Genomic DNA, 23,672 nt, shown 5'->3' on the forward strand with positions numbered 1-23,672 from the left:
GAGGGAACATCCTGTCTGCGCCGGGCACCGCAGACAGCGCCGTGCGCCAGCCGCCCAGACGGCGCGCCGGGCCAGCAGCGCGGGGCACGCGCGGGGGAGGGGGCGGGGGAGAGCAGGCGCCCGCGCGTGCGCGGCGGAGGCGCCAGGCGCGCGCCCCGGGAGGGGGGGCGGAGAGACGTGAGCGCGCAGCCCGCGAGGAGCCACAAAAGGCCAGACGGCGCGCGCGCCCGAGGGACTGGCTGGCGCGGGGCCGCGCGGCGCCGCTGGCTTCGTTCCCTCCCCCTCCTCCGCCCGCCGCCCTCGCTGTCCCCCGGGCGGCCGGAGACGGCGGCGGCGTCTGCGGGAAGCCGTGTCTCCGCAGTGACGTGGGCGGGCCGAGGGCCGGGTGACGTCAGAGGCTGTGTGTAGCGATGTGTGTGGGGTTCGGAGCGGCGCCGGCACAGCGAAGGCGGCGGGCGAGCGGCGGCGACGGCGGGCACAGGTGCGGCCGCAGGTCGTGAGGGGACGTGAGGGGCGTGCGGCCTCTGGGGACACTGAGGCGGCGGCGGGGGTGATGGGGAGGCTACAGACTCCGTGGAGCTTCCCGGGGCGCGGAGGGCCGGAGTGCAGGGTCCGGGATGCGTGGGGTCCCGGGCGGGGTCGCGGGCACGGGGCGCGCGGCGGGGGTCCCACGGGGGGTACAGGCCTCGCGGATCCCGGGACGGGTCGGCTGGCAGGGGATGGCGCTGCACTTGACCCGAGCGGCCGGGACCCGGGAGACCTGGACGCCGGTCATCGCCGCCATCCCCCTGCCGTCTGCGCTCGGCGGGGATGCCCCGGGCTGGCCCCAGCTCTGAGCGTCCGGCGACGCGAGCTTGCGGGCTTCCGGGCTTGGCGCCCAACCTGCCCGCGCCCCCCTGGGTGCCACGGCTCGGGGTAGGTGTGGGGGGATGGCGCAGCCCCAGGGCGCCGAGGTAACCCCGGAGAACTTCCCGCGGACGGGCTGCGTGGGGGATTTCCATCGGCGGCCCCCGCGGTGGGGCGATGTGGGGAGGGCACTTGGGGTGATCCCAGTCTCGGGTGGGGGTTGGGAGGACTCCTCCCTCTACTTCCCTCTGCCCCCTCTCACCTCACCAGACGTCCGGAGTCCCCTGCTTTTCTGTCCTTCCTCCTTCTGTCGAAGATGGGTGGGTGTCTGCGTGGGCGCACGGCTCTGGGGGCGCCCCTGGGCTAGGTCATGCCTCCTGCCCTTTTCCTTGGCTCGCCTTGGGCTGAGGTGTCCCTGTAGTGGCGAAAGTCACGGCACGGCGGCTAGGTGGCTTTCGGCGGTAACCCTTTGGGTTTGTGTTAACATAAATTGCTGGGAGTTTAGGAAGGCAAGGTTTTCGTTTATAGGCTGCTCTTGGGTCTTTCTCCCCGGAGGGAAGTGGAAAAAGACTCCTTTTTCCCCCCACTCTGCCTCCATTTGCATTCTTTGTGAGGTCTGTCTGCCTTGTGCTTTTTTGTCCCGGATTAGTCTTGCTCAAGGATGGAGATTTCCAGGCATGGAGTCTTAACAGCTTTTGGCTTCTATTAAGCAAATTCGGTAACCTTTTAAAGGGAAAGCTTAATTTCCCCCCCTTCATTGCAGAAAGGTAGTTTATATTGACTAGATGAATTAATCCACTTGAGACTAACTTAGTTACATATGGTAGGCATATTAACATGTATCTGGTTCTTTATGAGAGCTGAAAATACAGGTTTTTAAAAATGAGATAAAAGATTACTTTTTAATTAAAATGGCATAGTTGGGAAGCCTCTGGTACTGAGTTTTGTTTATTGTATTCTAAATTTGTACTCTTCCTCATTTGGAGGGATATTATTTAATGCTCCTATTATCCACCTTCTGGGCTGCTTCCTACTTAAATGAAGTTTCTTTTAGATAACTGGTGTTAGGTGGAAAAACGTCACTCAATGTTACCTTTGGTAAAGTGAACTGAGTTTAAGATTAAGAAACTGGTTTTAAATTGACCCTTTGGCCTCTGGAGCGAATTCAATTGTAACTCTTCCCCACCCTTTTCTCCTCTTCTAGGTCAATTAAAAGAAGAGTGAACTGTAATCCTTGAAGATAACCGGGCAGGGTTTTTTTTTTTTTCTTTAAGTATATATATATATTTTTATTTTAGAAGTTCAGGTGGAGTCAGGCTGTTACTGGTGTAGAGGTTTAGACTTTACCACAGAGCAGCGGACCACCATTTTCAGTGAAGTTATCCCCCCCTCCACTTCTTTTTTTGGTGCCCTTGGCAAATATGAAATCCATTGCATCATTGTAACTCACATTTGGGTGTAGTTTTAGGATATAGTAATGGCAGAACTTTGCCACATGCTTCTTTTCGAAGACAGAGCCACCAAATGCAGCCATTACACCGAACTTCAGGCAAATTGAATTGAGAAATTAGCCTTATTTTAACACAAATATCCGAAGAAATCAAGAAAACAAGATTTTTCTCAGAAGTCTGCTTATGATTTATTAGAAGCAAATCAGAAATTTTGTAGTGTTTTCTGTTATATCCTAAGGTATAACTAAACCAAAACCAATTTGCACAAATTTATTGAGCAAGAAATTCGTCTTTGGAAACTAAACATTTTCAAGGGAGTCATAATTTTTGTATACATTATCCTTTTCTCTTCAAATTAGCAACTGTATACAACATGCCAATTGCAGACTTAATTATTTAAAACACCAGTGTAGTCATGGAAAACCTACAGTCCAGTTTCTCCTTAGTTCAGGGTTCAAATAAAAAACTGAACAGAATGGAGGATGATGGCAGCCCTCCCGTGAAAAAAATGATGACAGACATTCATGCCAATGGAAAAGCGCTAACCAAGGTGAAGAAGGAGCATTTGGATGACTATGGAGATGCATCGGTGGAGACCGATGGAGAGCTTGCCAAGCGAAACTGTACTTCCATGCCTGAAACTTTAAATTTAAACCCCAGTCTGAAACACACACTAGCACAGTTCCATTTGAGTAGTCAGAGCTCTTTGGGTGGACCAGCAGCATTTTCCGCTCGCTATTCCCAAGAAAGCATGTCGCCGACTGTGTTCCTGCCTCTTCCATCTCCTCAGGTTCTTCCTGGCCCTCTTCTCATCCCTTCTGATAGCTCCACAGAGCTCACTCAGACTGTTTTGGAAGGGGAGTCTATTTCTTGTTTCCAAGTTGGAGGAGAAAAGAGACTCTGTTTGCCCCAAGTCTTAAATTCTGTTCTCCGGGAATTTTCACTCCAGCAAATAAACACAGTGTGTGATGAGCTCTACATATATTGTTCACGTTGTACTTCAGACCAGCTTCACATCTTAAAAGTCCTAGGAATCCTTCCCTTCAATGCCCCATCCTGCGGGCTGATCACGTTGACTGATGCTCAAAGACTCTGCAACGCCTTACTGCGGCCGAGGACCTTTCCTCAAAATGGTAGCATACTTCCTGCTAAAAACTCTTTGGCCCAGTTAAAGGAAGCTGGCAGTGCCTTTGAAGTAGAACATGAATGCTTGGGCAAATGTCAGGGTCTCTTTGCACCCCAGTTCTATGTTCAGCCTGATGCTCCCTGTATCCAGTGTCTGGAGTGCTGTGGAATGTTCGCACCCCAGACATTTGTCATGCATTCTCACCGGTCACCTGACAAGAGAACTTGCCACTGGGGCTTCGAGTCAGCCAAGTGGCACTGTTACCTTCATGTGAACCAAAAATATCTAGGAACACCCGAAGAAAAAAAACTGAAGATAATTTTAGAAGAAATGAAAGAGAAGTTTAGCTTGAGAAATGGAAAGAGAACTCAATCAAAGGCAAGTTTCTTTTTTTAAGTAGCGATTTTTGAATAGTGGTAATGGTTTCTTAGTTCTGTGTCTATAGCATTGTATTATGAAGCTGTGTTTCGACTTAACTCATGTTTGTGAAATTTTGACCCGTAATGTTTTTTCCTGTATAATCTCAACTGAGAGAACTAGGATCATTCCCATTTTACAGGTAAGAGAATCAGCCTCTGAGTTTCAAATGACTTCTCAGCCTGGAGGTGTTGTGGCTTCTCTTGGCCAATCTTTCACACATCCTGCAAATTGACTGAACCTGTCACCAAGGACTCTTGCACTTAGGTGTTGTCTTCATTCACAAATGGTACAGCTGGCTAGAACTGGTTTGGTGAGGATTGGTCTGTACTCAAGTCAAATTAAGATATTTGAGTTATTTGGTACGAGTAACCAGGATTTGGGTTTTTTGTTTTTTCCAGACAGGATTTCTGACTGTCCTGGACCTCTATAGATCAGACTGGCTTCGAACTCAGAGAGTGCTGGGATTAAAGGCATGTGCCACCATTGCCCGGCTAAGGATTTTGTTTTTAATACAAAAGAAAGGAATGCTTTTGAAAAGTTGTGACACAGGAGCAGAATAAAGGTTATTTCAGATTAACAAACTATTGCTATAATAAGCTATTGGGAAAGTGATCTTAAACTTTACTCTTTCTACAGCGCTATCTGCTAGGCTAAGATAACTAATTATCTTATGCCTGAATGAAAGACGAGGTTTGAAATGTTAAACCTTGATGTGGTTATTTTATATATTTTTCTACTTGGTTTAAAATTAGTATGTAATATACCTAGCACTGTTTAAAGTGTATTGAGAGTTACTCTGGAGCTGTATTTTATGTATAATTTTATTTAATTCTTATGACAAGATTGATCACATTTTAAGAACACAAAAAGACAAGATTGATCACATTTTAAGTTTTCCACTATTTTTTCTCCTTTGAAGTATCACTTTCTATTTACGGAGGAAAGTTTATTAAATCTCAAGGTTGTTCACAGCAGAGTTAGGTAGGCTTACATTATAATTTAATATTGGGTGTTATGTGCTTGAGCTCTTGAACTTCAGTGTCTTTTAAGGCAGTAGTTTGCTGCTGAAGCTCAACATGGAGAGAATTAAATTTAGACCTTTCCTTCCTTACTCAACTGCGGTTCCAAAAGTTTGCACTGAGACTCCTCGCCAGCGGCCACCAGATAAGTTTTATTCAGGTGCAGTGTTAACTGGTTTTAAAGCAGGATTGACTTGATGCCATTACTTCAAAGTGTGAAACTTGCTCTAGCTCTGCTTGTGCAGTGCCGGAGTTCCTGCTCAGAGGGCTGTATTTGAAAATGAAGGATGTTTCTTTTGATACTTCTTTCTTGCCCTAGCAAATTAGGGCCACTACTCTTCCATGTCTGACTGGCCCTGTTACTGCCAGGGACTCTTGCCCTGGCACTTACTCCTGACAAGTGTTCTTAGAATACCTGTTCTGTGCTTGGGTGAAAACCTGTTGAGAAACATGGCTGAGTTCCTTTTGAAAAGATAAATTTACTGAAATAATTGAAACTGTCCTTCACTTGGGATATAGTAATATAGATACATTTTTTATTTGATTTTGGGAAGGGATGAGAGTCTTCCTTATTTTAGTTTTTTGTTTTGTTTTTCTCAGAGTTTGCTGGAGGTTTTGTGCCATATTTGCAGTTTTATGTGAATTGAAGGAAGTTAGGGGAATTTAAGAAAATTTCATCAAACCTTTTAGAAAAAAAAAATTAGGGTTTGTATTTAACAGTGCTTAAGCAGTTTTTAAAATGTAATTACTGCAGTTTTAAAATCTCCTCTAAACATGGAGAGGTAGGTTTTAAGGGTCTGTGAGGGAAGTGACTTGAACTTTTGTCTTTTGTATCTGGTGTGTATCTAACTGGTGCCTGAAGGTAGGTCTGACTTCAAGGCTGGACATTTCCCTGAAGCAGCAGAGGCTGCATTTGAGGAACAGTACTAGAGCTTAGTTTAGCACATGGCTCTTAAATTTTTTATTGACTGCACGAAACTGTAGCACTTACATGGGAAGATAGTCGGGTTGGACAGAGTGTTTGGTATTCAGGGAATTTTAGTTGTTGGTTGTCAGACAAACCAAATTGATGAGGAAACTTATTTGGCAAATCAGTCTTTTGTTTAGCTCAAAGACTGCTGGATATTTTAAGCTTCTATATGAAGGAAATTATATTTAGTGTGACCAATGTAATTTGATATGATTTATGTAGTCAAAATACTGGTTTTGGATTAAAATAAAAAGAAATCTGAAAATAGACACTTGTTGGAAATGTAGGAACTTATTCTAAATAACAGAAATTACATTAGTAATGACCAACAAGCTGTTTATTTGCATAGCTAATATTTAATTTGCATAGTTAGCTATATTTAGATTCTAGGAATGAGTGGGGTAAGTGTTCTTACAGCACTGAGTTTATCCTAGAACTAAGCTTATTCTTTGTAGAAACTAAAACATTCTGGAACTTTCTTAGGTTGTCAGAGATACGCATGATGGGTCTGGATACATACATAGTTTAGTTGGTAGAGAGCTTACCTAACCTGCACAAAGTCCTGTGTTTGATCCCCAGCATTGTATTAGCTGTGGGGGGAGGGGTGGCACCTGTGGTTTTGTATTGGGAAGTGGAAGAAGGAGGGTCATTCTTTCAATGTAGGGAGATTGAAGGACCTTGTCTCAAAAGAAAAATAATGCATATAAGTTTAGATATGCTTGGCTTGCACTGTAGAATGGGTATTTCCAGATTGATAGTAGGTTTTTTTTAATGTGCTTTTTATTTTAAAAAGTGGTTGTTGTGTTTTAGAATGCATAACTAATATGCAAAAATACTGTTTTCCTAATTCTTTTTCGCCTTAAGTTGGTATTCAGACAGATAAGAATCAGATCGAGTCTCTGCTTTCAGAGCAAGGCTAAGTAAGTACATCATTGGCAGATACACCTGAGGGATGATGCTCGCGACTATTTCAAGCACATAGGAAGAGGACATTTTTAGTTAGCTTACCACAGAATTTTAGGTGAGTCTTCACTGGTCATCTATAATTCACTAGTTAAAAATTGGTATATGCCAGGCTGGAGAGAGAAGAGCATTAGTTGCTCTTACTGAGAATGAAGCTTTGGTTCCCAGCACCCACATGGCAGCTCACAGCCATGTATAACTCCAGTCCCAGGGGGTCTAAATAAAGCCCTCTCCTGGCCGTTGAAGGCAACAGGCATATAATTAATATTCAAACAAACATATATATATATAACATACAAAAATTATTTTTAAAAGGTTGTATATGCCCTTGAAGTTTATTAAAATTAAGATTTCTAAGTTAGACTCATCTACTCTAGTACGATAGGATAGTTTTACTATATACAAAGGGAGTACTGGTTTTTAGATTATCTGTGATGCAGACAGATTTCCTAAAGATAAACAACTTAAAAGTATCTTCTCCTGGCAAGTAGAGAATAGGTAGCTTGTGTTAGCCCTGGGTTGAGCTTCAGTACACCCCTCCCCGAGAAAACATGAACCGTTTCACTCCCTGTAGTTTGGCATTTTTGTTTCTGTAGTGATTACTGGAACACATTTCTCCTCTCTTGCAGAGTGTTTATATATGTATAAACGTGTTTTTTTTTTGTTATACCCCTAATGATGGAAGTACACAAATACGTTATTTTGATATTTGGTATTATATTTTTTTGTAGTTCTGAGGTCGAACCCAAGGCTAGGCTTGTGTTCTACCACTAAAGTAGTAAACCTCCCTAGCCCAAGGAATTTTTTTTCTTCCCAAGACAGGTTTCTCTGTGTAACCCTGACTGTCCTGGAACTTGCTCTGTAGATCAGGCTGGCCTCAAACTCAGATCTTCCTGCTTCTGCCTCCTGAGTGATGGGATTAAAAGCATCCAGCAGGATTTTTTTTTTTTAAAAAAATAATGGCTTACCCTTTTAAAATGTATATAGTTTATATCTACAGCTTAGTGTAACTTGTCAAATGAGAGAATGAATGTGAAAGCCTTTTGTATAGAGATATCAGATGGTATTGAATGATTACTGAAATACTAATGTATACATGAGGATTCCTCATACACATCTTCACTTACCAAACATGAAACAGGTCTGTCATGGGAAGCAGAAACATTTAGATTATTTGTACTAGTAGACTGCAGCCCAAAAAGGCATGTCGATTGGTTCCCTTGGAGATGATGCCCATTCCTAGGATAGATGATCACTTTGAGGTTTTGGATAATGGAGCCCAGTACAGACTTGTTTGGATTGGGTCAAAGTTTGGTACACCATTTTCTTTGGCAGTGACTCTTTTTTTTTTTTCCTGGTTTTTCGAGACAGGGTTTCTCTGTAGCTTTGGAGCCTGTCCTGGAGCTCGCTCTTATAGACCAGGCTGGTCTCAAAATCCCAGAGATCCGCCTGCCTCTGCCTCTGCTGGGATTAAAGGCGTGCACCACCACCGCCGGCTTTGGCAGTGACTCTTGATAGGGAATTTATAGTGGTTGAGTTTTCAGTTTAATCTTTTAGTAGTAGGAGTTCCTTGATTTTATTGTAAAGTTTTAGAATGCTTTGGGAATAGTACTGCCATGTTTTAATGAAAAAATAGGATGTATTAATTTTTTAATTTAAAATGGAATTGTTAGCATTTTTTAAGAGACGCGATTTAAGAAAAGTTAGATATTGGTTCTTTTTATCTTGAGTTCCTTTTCACTACAACTTTTCCTCTGTACCTTTCTCTCCTGTGAGGCTCCATGAGAGAAGTCAGCCCTGCAGGAAATGCCTAGGGAGCGGCTTTGTCAGTTCTCCCAAGAACAGTGTGGTGTGCCAGTGCCATTCCAGCCTGCTGGAAAGGATTAGTTCACCACACACAGTCAGTGTCTTGGCATTTTAACCCACTTCATAACCAGGTTGAGAAGGTCAGAAGCTAGGAGCATGAAATCATTTTAGTAGGTCATTAGTATTTTACAAAAAGCCAACACAAGATAGAATAAAATAGAAAATTGAGGGTACTATACACAGTAAGGCCAATTTTCTTTTTGTATTGGTAGTGAACAATATTTGAAGGCCCAAATCAGACCATATTTTTTAAATGCATGTGTTTTCAACTAAGATAGAAAAATAAAGCCTTACTTTTATTTTTAATTTTAAAAGCACAAGGGGGACAAATGGAGTACTAATAATAAGAGGGTAGACGGAATGCAGTGATATTAATAGCAAATGTAAATGATCTAAACACTCCCATTAATGGCCAGATTTACTAGATTGGCTAAAAATAGCACAATTATGTGCTGCCTAAAAGAAAACAATTTTAGGGGCTGGAGAGATGACTCAGTGCTTAAAAGCAATGGCTGCTCTTTCAGAAGACACGGGTTCAATTCTCAGCACCCACATGGAAGCTCACAACTGTAACTCCAGTTCCAGAGAATCTGACACCTTCACACAGACATATACAGGCAAAGCATCAATGCACATAAATAATTTAAAAAGAATTCAGATATAGAGTTAGTGAAATTAAAAGTTGAAGCATGGAAAAAGATGCCCTCTCTGAAATCTTAAAGAATTATTTTGCATCTGGAGATCTGGCTCAGTGGTTAGACCATTTACCGCTCTTGCAGAGAACCTAGGTTTGATTACCCACAGGTGGTGATTTACAGGCAATTGCAGAGGATCCATTACCCTTTTGCCCTTCCGGTACCCACCCATACAAGCAGAAAGCCTTAGGTTTATACATGTTAAACAATTTGACAGATATTTCAGTGAAAATACAGTTATGGCATTGAGATTGCTGCTTTCCCTAGTTGACTTCAGCTGCCAGGGTTATCTGAAGGAGTCTGAATTGGGGGATTATCTCAATCAGATTGGCCTGTGGCTGGTCTTTGGGACAGTTTCTTTATTGCTAATTGATGTGGGAGGGCCGCCCCCTGGGCAGATGTTCCTGGCTTGTAGAAGCAGGGAAGATGAGCAGGCCAACTTTCCTGCTTCATTTTTTCTGCTGCCTCGATTCCTGCCTGAGCTGTCCTGAGTTCCCTCAGTGGTGGACTGTGACTTGGAAGTGAAAGTTACACAAACCGTTCTTTCCTCCCCAAGTTGTTTTTTCTCAGTGTTTTGTCACAGTGACAGAACAAACTAGAACTCTTGTCTGCTTAACTGTCTGAGGATGTGACTCAGTGGCTGGAGGCTTGGCTGGTGTGAACAGGGCTCTGGGATTGGATCCCAAGCACCTGGGGTGGGGGTCCAGCACATTGATGTTTGTCAAGTTTATAGTAATAGTTACAGCATAACATTTTTTTCTTAATTTCTTTGTTAATTCCTTGACAAGAGTTTTATCAGTTCAGGTTGCAAAGGGACAACTGTGCTACCAACTTCACATGAAGTATAAGACAATGACTATATATTTATTAAAAGAAGTGCAGCCTACCAACTTCACATGAAGTGTAAGACAATGACTATATATTTATTATAAGAAGTGCAGCCTTTGCTTTCCAACCGGGCTTTGTCAGGTGTGTGGGAAGTTAACTTCAGTATGAGCAGCAGGCATTGAAGTGACTCCCTATGATCCAGGGGATCAGCCCTCGATAAGTTAATACAGGTGCTTAGATCATAGTGCTTCAGTTTTGCATTGGGTTAATTCTCAGTCAAGTGAGGCATAAACGTAAGCCTGAAAAGCTCCTAAGTAGCTGTTTGCTATCTCATAACACATGTTTCTTTCAATTGTTGACACGCTCATTCACAGCATGCTGGGCACACCGAGGAAACTGGATACCATTTGAGGGATTGGGTTTCTTTCAGTAGAAGTTGTTGGCAGCTATTGGGTAGGAGATGCTTTGTATACTTCTGAAATCCTTTATTGACCACTTGAATATCTTTGTTATATATGAGCTGAAGACCTAGTGCCAGGGATACCATACCAAAGGAGGCATTTCTTAAGCAATAGTGTCTAGGTTATCTAGTGTCCTTGGAAGGTTGCTGACAATTGATGTTGAATGTATTTCATAATAATGCGCATTCTATTTTATTCTTTATATAAGCATTCCATTAAGACACTTGTTTTTTTCGAGACAAGGTTTCTTTGTAGCTTTGGTGTCTGTCCTGGAACTAGCTCTTGTAGACCAGGCTGGCCTCAGACTCACTGAGATCTGCCTGCCTCTGCCTCCCGAGTGCTGGGATTAAAGGTGTGCATCACCACCGCCTCGCATACTTGTAGCATTTAAAACAACCCTGCTTTTAAAAGAATTTTGGGGAAGGGGGCAGCAAGATGATAGTGTGTAGGGGCATTTGCCATCAAACTTGAGTTCAGTCCCCAGGTTACAAATGGTAGAACTGTTTCATGAAAATTGTGTTTTGAAAACACATACACACACACACACACCTCACACAAATACAGTCTTACACTCACTCTAAATGTAAACACATTAAAAACTTACAATCAGTGTTCATTATTACAAATTAAAGAGTATAATATTAATCTGATGTTATAATGGAAACCAAGCATACCACTTAAAAGCCAAGTTTATTCTTGAATGTAGGTCTGGTCCTCCAAGGACCTAAGTGCAGTGTGAATACAAATAGCACTGAACAGCTGGATGTGCTTTTGTATTTAAAGTCGTTATGATTTATTAAAAATATATTGGGATCCTTTCAGTTTTGCTCTCATAGGTGTTGTATTGGTGTATAGTAGAAAAAGAAACTTTGGATTGAAATAATGTATCTAAAACTTTGCTTGTCTGTCTGAAAGGATGACATAGTGGGACAGCCCCGCTGTAGAAGCATTCTAAACTAGGAAGACTGCCTTAAACTACACATGATGTCCTTCTGTCTGCCAGGGATGGATGCTTATTGTTTAATGTTTAAGTACAGAAAGAAATAAATTGTCCCACATTGAGTGGTAAGATAAAAGGCTCCCATTTTGATATCTAATTTGTATTTCTGATCAGGAGCATTACTGCTGTTCTGTTTAATTATATTCTTTATTTCTGAAAACCTAATTTGTATGTTGAGACAAATGTAGGCCTCGGAGAGAAAATCTGGCGTGCCTGTGAATGTTTCGTTTTGTAATACGTGCTTAATTGTTTTTAACATGTAGTTAGGATAATTTGTTAGATGTGTTTATGGCTTACCGCAGAATTTTAGGCAAAATTAACTTGCAGTACTTCATCACTGTTGGCATTGTGCATTTTCTTTGGAGTTGTATTATTTAATTTGTACATCGGAGAAAATGTAGCCAAACATGTCCAGCTAAAGATGCCAAATGTGACGACTGTCTTTTGCGATTCACGGTGGCCAGTAACTGGGTGTTACTCCCTCTCATCCTTTGTCCTGCCCTCCTCTCCTCTTTCTTGGTGTTGGAGATTTAATCCTCAGCCTCACGGATGCTGGGCAGATACTTGACCATGGAATCATTGCAGCTCCTTGCCACAATACCCTTACAGTGCTATCCTGGAATTACTGAGCCACCCTGTCATTCAAAATCATTCAACAAATACTGCATGGTAGGCATGGTGCTAGATACTGAAAATACAAAAGCAAATTTGTGCTTGACTTCAAGTTACTGTTCAGAGTCTGGATAGCCACTTACTAAGGTGAAATTGGGAATTCTGACTTTGGCTAGGAACAGTCTAGATAGTCATTAAAGAGTGTTCTGGTTAGCTTCAAGTTGTCTGCTTGGCATGGTCGACAGTTATCTTAAGGAACCTCAATTGGGGATTGCCCAGATCAGATTAGCCTGTGTGTGACTTATCTGTGGGGCATTTTCTTGATGGCTAATTGATGTAAAAGGGCTCACTCCACTGTAGGCAGTATCAGCCATAGCCAGATCTTGCGCTGTATAAGAAAACTAGCTGACAGTCAGGGAGCAAGGCAGTAAACACCTTCTGTGGGTGTCTGCTTCATTCAGTTCCTGACTCAAGTTCCTGTCCTGACTTCCTGTGGTGAAGGTAAGCCAAATAAATCCTGTTCCCCAAATTGCTTTTAGTCATGGCATTTAGCATAGCAGCAGAAAGCAAACTAGAACATGGGATTTGCTCAGAATGTGGTCTGTGACTCTGTTGGTTGATTGATGTGAGAATAGGAAATAAAGAATAGAAATTGAGGATGAATGATTAAAAAAAAACAAATACAGCTACTTAAGGTAATGTTTCAGAGATATTGCTGAAATAAAGGCATGACCAGGCATGGTGGCTCAAGCCCTTAATCTTACCTAGTACTTGGGAAGCTAAGGAAGTAGATCTCAGAGTTCAAGACCACCCTAGTCTACATAGTGAACCACTGCCTCAAAAATTAAAAAAAAAGTGTATTGTGCTCAAATTATGAATAAAATTATCACACAAGTCAAAGTAGAGCTTTGAAATGAACTTACTGCTTAAGTTTTCAGGTTCCAGCTCAAGGTTTTTGAAAACTTTTGCAAGCTATTCTGAAGATTTCAGATTCCAGTATCTGTACCAGTAAACCTTTTAAATGCGTGGTTCAGTTGAGTGGTTTTAACTTTTAAAAAGTCTGAAAATGATTTACTGGGCAGTATATCAAGAATTATTTAATACATAAGATCAATTAAAGTTTTTTTTTAAAGTGAGTTTAACCAAAAAATTATTTTTAATTCAAGGTAATCTTAGCTTTCTTTGGTTTGTTAGAGTTAATTTATGGATGCTTATCGGCACATCCTCTTATCAAATAGAGTTGGTATGCAAAATATTTTGCCTATTAAGCTACTTTTAAGAATTACAATATTTTACAAAAAGGCTTAAATGTGCCATTTGGGTCATTTTTTAATTTTTAAGGTTTACTTTTTCTGTGCATGAATGATTAGCTTGTATGTATTTGTTTGTGCACTACATACATGCTTGGTACCCTTGGAGATCAAAAGAGGATGTTGGCTCCCCTAGAGCTGGAGCTAGAGATGGTTGTGGGCCTTTTTTTGGGTGTTGGGATGAACCCAGGTGGCCTACAAGAGCATCCAGGGCTCTTAACAACTGAGCCACTCTTCAGATCCCTAAAAGTGTAAACATTTAAGATAAATTTAAGTGCTTCAAATAAGTTTAGATCTAAGTAGTATACAGAATATAATTTAATGTCATCTGGATTCAAGACTTAAGTACCAGCTACTCTAGAACTCAAAGTACACAATTGAAATGTAGTAAATGGCTTGGCATGCCCTATGCTAGCACCCTCAGATTATCTTGCTGTATAGCAATTTTTATTCTTTTATTTTGTAATTCTTATTTCTATCAGGTTGTCAGCTGTCTGTGAACATTTATCATGTAGTATTTGTTGTTAGAAGTCAGTTCTCTTTTTAATCTGCTGTAGGCTGAGAAACTGCAAACAATTGATTGGTTTACTTTGTAAATAAGTGGTTGAGTCTGCCAAGATTCTGAATCAGAACTGTGATGTTTATTTGAATCTTGACTATTTTATCAGCTTTGTGAAGTTTTCAGAAAGAAATAGTCTACTCACATAGAAGTCTTCAATAGATAACCAACTCTTAAACCCTTTCAAGTATTCTATTCTTGTGGTGGCTCAGAAGTTCATTGGTTGCTCTTCTAGAGGACCTGGGTTTGATTCCCACCACCCACAAGGCCATCTTGATGCCCTCTTCTGGCTTCCACAGACTGCACACACATGATCCACAGGCATACATACAAGCAAAGTATTTATATGCATGTAAAATAAAAATAAAGATTAACTTATAAAAATATTCTTTACCTGGGCTGGAGAGATGGCTCAGAGGTTAAGAGCATTGCCTGCTCTACCAAAGGTCCTGAGTTCAATTCCCAGCAACTACATGGTGGCTCACAACCATCTGTAATGAGATCTGGTGCCCTCTTCTGGCCTGTAGGCATATGCACAGACAGAATATTGTATACACAATAAATAAATAAATATTAAAAAATATTCTTTACCTCTATAATAATAGTCTTGTTTGTGTTTCAAATTCCTCATCTAATAATTCTTAGAAAACATAAAAATTATCATGTTTTTAATTTTTCTTTTCTAAATTTTAAAGATTATATTTATTTATTTGGGTGAGATCATGTGCCATGGCATATGTGTGGAGGTTAGAGTCAGTCTCTCCTGTCTGTGTTCCACAGGTTGAGCTCAGGATTGTCAGGCTTGATGTCAACTGTCTTTAACACTGAGTCATCTCACTCAGCTTGCCTTTTATTTTCTTTTTTAAAAACTTTTTTTATTGTAGTTAAAGTCATTTCTGGATTATGAAGTTGTGTAGTGTTTATTCTGTTTTTGGCTCTTTTTTGTTTTAGTCTCTGGGCTGCTTGTCTGATCTATCCAAAGTTTCTTCATTTACTTTGGTTTTCTCCATTAGCAAGGTGTCCCACACCCCAGACCAATTTGCATGATTTTCCTTTGTGTTCTTTCCTGACCTGAAATACTGGGACGGAGAAACCAGCTTCTCCAATTCTTAGTGTTGGTGACCTTCCCTTAGGTGGGGTACTTTTATGTGCGGTACTGGAAACTGAACTCAGAGTCTTAACGCAAGTACTCTACCCTGAGCCTCACCCTCAGCCCTGTATTTTCATCATGGGGTTGTCATTCTTCCATGTACTTCCGAATTGCAGATGGTATTGGAGCCTCGCAGAAGCAAGGATTCAGAAAAATATCCAGCTGTCTTTTCAGACTAGCCTTCCTTTAACTCACTGTCTTAGATCTGTCCACATCCTGTCTGGCATCTGCCTCAGTCTGGCTCCTTTCCCTTTCTCTCAGGAATCCTTGCTCCCTATTGCCACACAAGAGTGGTTAATGACTGTGATGGAAATAGTTGAGGAGAAAACATAAAGCAGGCCAAAATTAGGAAGATGCTAGAAACATAGTTAGTTCATTCTTCTAAGGTTGTTTGTAACTGTGATCACTGCTTTATGGAGGGGGGCATTTATTAGAATTAAGCAGAGTGTGTAAAATTCTTAGCCAGTAATATTTATGAAATTACCAGTTATCCCCCTGTTCCTTTATTTATAAGTGCTTTTTAAAAAGCTTTTAATATTTAATCCCAGCACTCGAGGCAGAGGCAGGTGGATCTCTGAGAGTTCGAGGCCAACTTGGTCTACAAGAGCTAGTTCCAGGACAGACTCCAAAGCTACAGAGAAACCCTGCCTTGAAAAACAAAAAACAAAAAAAAAAGTCTTTTAATATTTGAGGAATATGGTTTACTGATTCTTATTAGCAAGCATAGAAGTTTTAGATTTAATTGGCCAGAGTATAGAATGGTATCTAGCTAAAATTCTAGAAAATGCTGTGCTGTCAGGTAGCCGCTGGGTATGAATGTGAGCAAGAGTGAGCGAGAGTCAGAGGTTCTCAATGCTGTGTATTTTTGGGGTCCTGTTATATTATTTGAAATCGATTCCCAAAGTGTGAAATTGTTTCTGTTAAGCCATGTCATTTGAGTGAACATATTAGAACTTGAGACCAGATAGTAGCAGTTGCTAAGCTTTAAGAAATGAGACAGCACAGTGGGAGAGCATTTAGTAGACAATGAATCTTAAAAATATGACACTTGTTCTGCAGCCCTGCCAGGGGGTGGCGATGAAACCCAATTCAGAGTGCTTTCATAACACGGCCAAGGCCCTGGGCTTAATCCATGGGTTCTATTCCTTAAAGACTCTAAACATAGAGAAGTTATCTTTGCACTCAGTAACGTTCCTTTCCACATACTCCTACAGACAGATACACCGTCAGGAATGGAATTGCCATCCTGGTATCCTGTTATAAAACAGGAAGGTGACCATGTTTCTCAGACGCATTCGTTTTTACACCCCAGGTAAGTGAGTTTTCATTTGTTTGTTTGCTTGTTTATGATTTATTTACAGCTATCTGTTAGGTATCTTTCTGAGGAATGAAAATGAAATCACTTACCTTTAGGTTTTCCCTGATAATAGACTTTGAAGATTCAGAGTTATTTCAGACAAGGACATCAGATTGAACACACCTCTGCTTGTTTTTAATCATAGGAAAGTTGTTTAGCTATTTTATTAGAAAAAAAATCAAAGAGTCTAAAGTGAAGTGAGTTGTAAAATTGTATTGAACATTTACAATAATCTTTATTGTTTTCTTCTTGAAATATAAAATTTCTACTTTGAAGTAGAAACTGAAAGAATTAATTTCTTTTATTTACCTTTAAGAGGTAAACTGACCAAAAAAAAAAAAGGTAAACTGACTCTTCAAGAGTGTGTTACTTTGCTGTTTTGTTTTGTTGTTTTTTTGTTTGAAACAGATTCTCACTAGATAGCCCAGGCTGGCCTCCTTAGATAGTCCAGGCTGGTCTTGAACTAATGAAATCTACCTGCTTCTGCCTCCTAACTGCTAAGATTAGAGGTGTGCACCCCTGTCCCTAGCCTTAGTTTATTATTTGGAGATTTTATAATAACCACATCTTTCACAATCTAGTGTTTATATTTCAATAAAACTGCATCCTTGTAGTAATGGGAGCGGCGGGGCTACGTTCCTGGCACCCGGCCGCCCGCATGGCTAGCTTATGCCCAGAAATAATTACAAGGAAACTGTATTCTTTTAAACACTGCCTGGCCCATTAGTTCCATCCTCTTATTGGCTAGCTCTTACATATTGTTCTAACCCATTTCTAATAATCTGTGTAGCCCATGAGGTGGCTTACCAGGGAGGATCTTAACCTGCGTCTGTCTGGAGTGGGAGAATCATGGCGACTCCTTGACTCAGCTTCTTTCTCCCAGCATTCTGTTCTGTTTACTCCGCCTATCTAAATTCTACCCTATCAGAGGGCCAAGCAGTTTCTTTATTAATTAACCAATGAAAGCAACAGATAGATACAAGACCCATCTCCATCACATCCTGGTTGTAAGTATTAGTTTTATAATTCACACATGCACCCATCACAATCATACAGTTCCCAATTAAGTCTTCAGGGCACTGTTAAACCCATGAGAGGTTCTGTTGGTTTAATTTTAAAGCAGAATACAAAGTATTCATTCAGAACCAGAAGTAAAGAGTAGTAACATAACCTGCTTAGAAAGTGAGATGTAAACAGAGATTAAAGTGCAGGGCAGTGTTGGTTAAATGACCATATCTTTCAAATTTGTAAATGTAAGCTTTACAAAAATGTAAAGCTTGCATAAAATTACCTACCGAGTAATTTTATTTGCACTTTGAGAAAAGTCAGTAGTTCTTTCAGTTTTAGTTTTATATAGTTTATTATTTCTGCTTTATTAAGAATTGGTTTTGTAGGGGCTGGTTTTGTGCTGACTTGATACAAGCTAGAGTCATTAGAGAGGAAGGAGCCTCAGTTGAGGAAATGCCTCCATGAGATCTAGTTGTAAGGCATTTTCTTAATTAGTGATTTATGGGGGAGGGCCAGCCCATGGTAGGTTGTTGGTATGGGAAGTCCTTCTGTGTTGCTTTCATTGGTTAATGAATAAAGAAGCTGCTTTCAGCCAATGCCTTAACAGCATATAGCCAGGCTGAAACAGATAGATATAGAGAGTAGGCAGAGTCAGGGAGAAGCCAGGGAGCCACCAGAGGACAAAGACACAAGCCACTGGGCAGAACTTTGTCGGTAGGCCACGTGGTAATAAATAAAATAATAAAAACGGGTTAAGCACAGGATGTAAGAGCTAGCTAGCAATTCACTTAAGTAATTGGCCAAGCAGTGATTTAAATAATACAGTTTCTGTGTGATTGTTTGGGTTCTGGGCGGCCAGGAGCGAACAGGTGGCCTCCTACAACAGGTGGTGCCCTCCCTGGGCTGGTGGTCCTGGGTTCTATATGAACGCAGGCTGAGCAAGTCAGCATCAGCTGCTGCCTCTAGGTTCCTGTCCTGACTTCCTTTGGTGATGGACAGTTCTGTGGAAGAGTAAGCCAAATAAACCCTTTCCTCCCCAACTTCCTTTTGATTGAGGTGTGTCATTGTAGTAATAGAAACCATAACTAAGACAGGTTTTGATGGAAGCATTGCCTGGTAGCTGGGCAATATTCCAAGAATGTGTCCTCTCTCTGAGGCATAGAAAAAGGCTCCTGGGAGCACCTCTTTGACTCAGTCACACACTGCTTACCTGTGGATAAGAAGACAGGCACCAGAGTAGCCTGCACTGTTCTCTCCCAGCAGCAAGCCTCACTGAATGAAGCACAGCGGCTAAGAAGCTCCACGAGGAACTTCATGCCTGTAGTTATCTGTGTCTTGAGAAAGGATCTCAGTGTCAGCCCGGGGAAGCATGCCTGGAGTTCACTGTGTTGCCCAGGCTAACTAACTCATGGCAAGACCTCCTGCTTCAGCTCCCAGGTTTTGGGATTATAAATGTGGGTGCCATACGTTCGGTTTCATGGCTTTAGTTCTCAGGTGCTTTTGAGGGAAGAGGAAGAGACTCACTTTTTCTTCAGTGTCTTTTTGGTATTTTGAAATTACTCATAAAATAACAAAAATCCCTCAAAGTTTTGTTATCCATAAGTCCTGACTTTTTTCTAAGAAATCTTTTTTGTGATCTCTGTTCTTTGTATTTTACATTGATTGTCCTAGTAGCAGAGAGTTGTTTATAGAGAGACACCACATCTGGATTTATACTTAAGCGTGATATGTAATGTGTGTTTTGTTTCACCTCTCTGTTTCCAGCTACTACTTGTACATGTGTGATAAAGTGGTTGCACCAAATGTGTCACTCACATCGGCCTCCCAGTCTAAAGAGGTCACCAAGACAGAGACAAGTAAGTTCTCCAAACAGGCAGAAAAGCCTCATGGTAATAGTAAACATCAAAAAACAGTGTCTTACCCAGACGTCTCACTTGAGGAACAGGAGAAAATGGATTTAAAAACAAGTAGAGAATTATACAGTCATTTAGGTAAGTATTTAGAAGTTCTATTTTTAAAATCAGCTGGTTAAGAAACACATTTAATCATTATTTTAAAAGCCTTTTCTATTTAAGGTAATTTTCCCCCCATATAATCACAGCTTTCACTTTAAAACAGTTCTAACTTTGAAAACTCAGGGTGATTTCTTGCGCCTCAGTTGTGAGCTTTCTAGAATGGTGGCAGCCTGTGGAGGCTAGTGAAGAGAGGAAGCGGCACGGCTTCGGTGCAGATGGCTTTCTCACTCGCCTTGTCTTCCTTCCTCTCGTTGGTAGCATCCTTCAGCACTTCCTAGTCTTTTTTTCTGATTTCTTTCTGTGAGCTGAGATGCTGTTTACATGATGTTAAGTATTTAATATGGAACTCCCGGTTCAGGAATACAGAACTGGGGCTGCTTACACAGTAAAACAGACGGCATTGATGCAGATGCTGACTGGTATGGCAAAGAAAACCTGCCTGTTTCCTGTGCCTTTAAAAATGCCATGGACTGCTGGGCGGTGGTGATGCACACCTTTAATCCTTGCACTTGGGAGGCAGAGGCAGGCAGATCTCTGTGAGTTCGAGGCCAGCCTGGTCTACAGAGCTAGTTCCAGGACAGGCTCCAAAGCTACAGAGAAGCCCTTAAAAAAAATTGTCACGGACCACAGGAGAGGTGTGCATGTATGTGTTGCCCCGTCCCATTGGACATTGCAGCTTTGCTCAGTGCCATGCGGTCGATCATTTGGCATCCTGCGAGTTTTCAGGCAGTCTCGCTGATATGCTACACTACTGTCATAAGTTTGACAGCTTCCTGTGTTTGACCTGGTATTGTTGTGACTTGGTTTCCTCTGGATTGAACTATGATGGGACTAATTCATATATCATTAAATTTTTATTATTTGGTTTCCTAGTTTATTAGATGGCTCAGTGATTAAGAGCATTTATTGCTCTTTGGGAGGACCTGGGTTTGAATCCCACCACCCACATGGTAGCTCACAACTTACCTGTAACTCTAGTTCCAGGGAATTTAATCTCCACTGCAGGCAAGACACTGGTGCATATAAAAACTAAATCTAAAAAAATAAGTTACCTTTGACATACCATGTAACTTAATTGTGCAATTCATTTGCCTTAAGTGTAATGACCGTGTTGTGAAAAGCCTGACAACTGTTTGATCCAGAGCATTGTCATGGCTCCTATATGCGTCCCTGGCACCCTCTGGCAGACACCCCATTCTCCTTTCCCTTAGCTCCTTGTCTGTGTGTGGTCATAGGATGTGCTTATTCAGACATTTTAGATAAAAAGGATAATGTGTGTTATTGAGGTCTTGCATGTTTTTATTAGGCAAGGTTTCAGTGTCTGCACATCTGTGTCAGCACGTGTTACTGTCTGTTCTGGATGTGGGCATTGCAGTGGTTATGGTATAATGTGCATCTGTGTCAGCACGTGTTACTGTCCTGGATGCAGGCATTGCAGTGGTTATGGTATAGTGTTGTACGTGATTTTGGTTTGTAATTTCCTAATGGTTTAGATAAAGTTGAGAATCTTTTTATGATTTTCTGGACATTGGATATTTTATTTGAGGTGAAAGTCCAATTTGCTTGAGTTTAAATTGGGTTGTATCTTTCCTGTTAAGTTCCAGGAGCTCATTTTATAATTTGGTTCTTATTAGATATACGATTTGTCATTCTGAAGTTCCCGTTCACTTTCTTATTTAGTGATCCTTAAAGCATATGAGGTTGCAGTTTTTATGCAATTCAGTTTGATTAATTTGCCTTCTTACCTCAGGTGTCATACATAAGAAAGCGTTGTCTAGTCCAAGGCCAGGAAGATGTATACTTAATGATTTCAGCTCTTAGTTAATTCTTTAATCTCACATTTAGGTCATTTTGAATCAATATTTATACCATTGGGGGGAGATTCAAGACAGTATTTCTCTGTAGCCCTGGCTATCATGGAACTCGCTCTGTAGACTAGTCTCGCCTTGAACTCATAGAGATCCTCCTCCCTCTGCCTCCGGAATACTGGGCTTAAAGGCATGCACCACCACTTCCTGGCCTTGAATTACTATTTATGTACTGTGGGGAGTCCCACTTTTGTTTCTTAACATGTTAGTACTGCTGATCACTTGGTGAAGAGATTGTTCTTTCTTGTTTGAATTGTTTCTTAACTGATTGAATTGTCTTGGAACAATAATAACAGCAATTGGTGAATGTATGGATTTCTTTCTGGACTCTTGAATTCTTGGGAATTGGTCTTTTGAGACAAGAACCTCACTGGTAGCCCAGGCTGGTCTTGAGCTTGTGTCCTACAGCAGTCTCCTGTGTGTTGGGATCATAGGTGTGTGTCATTCACCATTCCTGGCTTGGATTCTGAATTTTTTTTTTTGTTAGCTTTTTAAGTTAGCATAAAATACTAGGGTCCATTATTATATTTTCATACATACTCATCATTATACTTTGCTCTAAAAATAGGGAATGCTTCACAAGTTTGCATGTCGTCCTTGCTCAGAGCCCATGTCTAATTTTGAATCATTCTGCTTTTAGCATATATGCTATTAAAGTGAGCATTTGGACTCTGAATTCTTTTTTCCTGATTTCAATGTCTAGTCTTGTGTCAGTACCACAATTTTGATTGTGTGTACGTACAATGTATGTTTGTGTACATGTATGTGTAGTAAAAGGAACGTGGGCTGCTTCCCGCCGCCTAGCTTTTGGCCACCTGGCTAGCTTATGCTCGAAATAATCACATGGAGAACTGTATTAAATTGCTGCCTGGCCCATTATCTCCAGCCCCTTATTGGCTAACTCTCACATATTAATTTAACCCATCTCCATTAATGTGTATCTCCACTTTGTCTTACCGGCATGAGTCTAACCAGCATCCATCTCGGAGAGGAGAGCCATGGCCTCTTCTTCTTCCTCCTCCCAGAATTCTGTTCTATCTACCACGCCCATCTAAGGGCTACCCTACCAAAAGGCCTAGGCAGTTTCTTTATTTGACCAATGAAAGCAACACAGAAAGAAGACCCTCCTACATCATGTATGTGCATGCATTTGTGTGTGAGGACATGTGGAGGATAGAGGACAACTTTGGGAATTGCCTTCACCTTCCACTTTGAGGCAGTGTTTTTGTTAATTTTCTCTTGAGCTTCTGGGATTCGTCTGTATCTGCCTTTCTTTTTGCCAGTGTGCATATAGCTTCACAAGGATTCTGGGGATTCACACTCAGGTCTTCACTTAAGTGACAAGCACTTTACCTGAACCATGTTGTGATGATTTCTGTAGCTTGTAGGAAGATAGGAAGTTGGGGGTTGTGAGTCCTCCACATTATTACTGTTTTTCTAGATTGTTGTAGCAGTTTTGAATTTCTCACATTTAAATGTGAATCTCAGAATGAGCTAGCGGTTTCTCTGAAAATAGAGCTGGGGTTTTGATGTGGAGTACACCGAGTAGGTAAAGCCTTTTAGTTGATGAGCATTGTAACTGTCATTGTATGCATTTGGCGCTTTTGTTAATGTTCTCTCTAAGTATCTTACTGCTTTTGGGTGATTTAGAAATGGAATTGTTTCTTAATTTTGCTTATGGATTGTTCCAGGGACTTTTTGCCATTGATATTAATACTTTTTTCCCCCTTCTGTTTCTTTCCAAAGATCCATTGATCTCAAATAATTCTGTGAGTAAAAAGAAATCTGAGTCTGCTGTTTGCAACTTAGTGAGAGACGTAAGCAAGGTTGATGCTGAAGTTTCGTCTCCGTTTCTGGTCAGAGATGTTACTTGTGAGGACGACAAGGGAAAGATTATGGAAGAAGTGATGAGAACCTATGTAAAACAGCAGGAGAAGCTGAATTCAATTCTGCAGAAGAAGCAACAGCTTCAGATGGTAAATTGGCCTAAGAAATAGTCATTATTATGGTAGTTATTAATGTTGAGAAAGTCAGAATGCGATGCAGCAGATGGACTCAGGGTGGTGCAGTTCTATGCTAAGAAGGCGTACTTCACGTCAGTCACTTCTCTGTAGGCATGCTACATAGCTGACTTAGGTTTTCCTGAGG

At 41.2% G+C, this 23,672-nt stretch overlaps 1 protein-coding gene and 1 non-coding gene across 3 annotated transcripts in view; one reads left to right on the forward strand and one right to left on the reverse strand.

Annotated features, from left to right (window-relative positions):
• Positions 1 to 336: 336 nt before the first annotated feature.
• Positions 337 to 23,672, forward strand: part of Skil (SKI like proto-oncogene) — a 28,803-nt gene continuing 5,467 nt past the window's right edge. Inside the window, exons 1-5 of one of the 2 annotated variants that reach the window (XM_050129242.1) lie at positions 337 to 481; positions 2,051 to 3,805; positions 16,495 to 16,588; positions 19,406 to 19,632; positions 23,271 to 23,500. In XM_050129242.1, coding sequence (XP_049985199.1) covers positions 2,713 to 3,805; positions 16,495 to 16,588; positions 19,406 to 19,632; positions 23,271 to 23,500 — 1,644 coding nt within the window. In that variant the 5' untranslated portion in view covers positions 337 to 481; positions 2,051 to 2,712. The remainder of the gene's footprint in view (positions 482 to 2,050; positions 3,806 to 16,494; positions 16,589 to 19,405; positions 19,633 to 23,270; positions 23,501 to 23,672) is intronic. The other variant, XM_050129243.1, reaches the window with a different exon arrangement.
• Positions 22,085 to 22,188, reverse strand: LOC126492712 (U6 spliceosomal RNA). Its single transcript, XR_007589660.1, has one exon. It is a non-coding gene; the product is annotated as a U6 spliceosomal RNA (small nuclear RNA).

This window comes from Alexandromys fortis, unplaced genomic scaffold (assembly GCF_014885135.2).
Source record: "Alexandromys fortis isolate MF-2015 unplaced genomic scaffold, M_Fortis_MF-2015_v1.1 scaffold_300, whole genome shotgun sequence".
Classification (NCBI taxonomy): domain Eukaryota; kingdom Metazoa; phylum Chordata; class Mammalia; order Rodentia; family Cricetidae; genus Alexandromys; species Alexandromys fortis.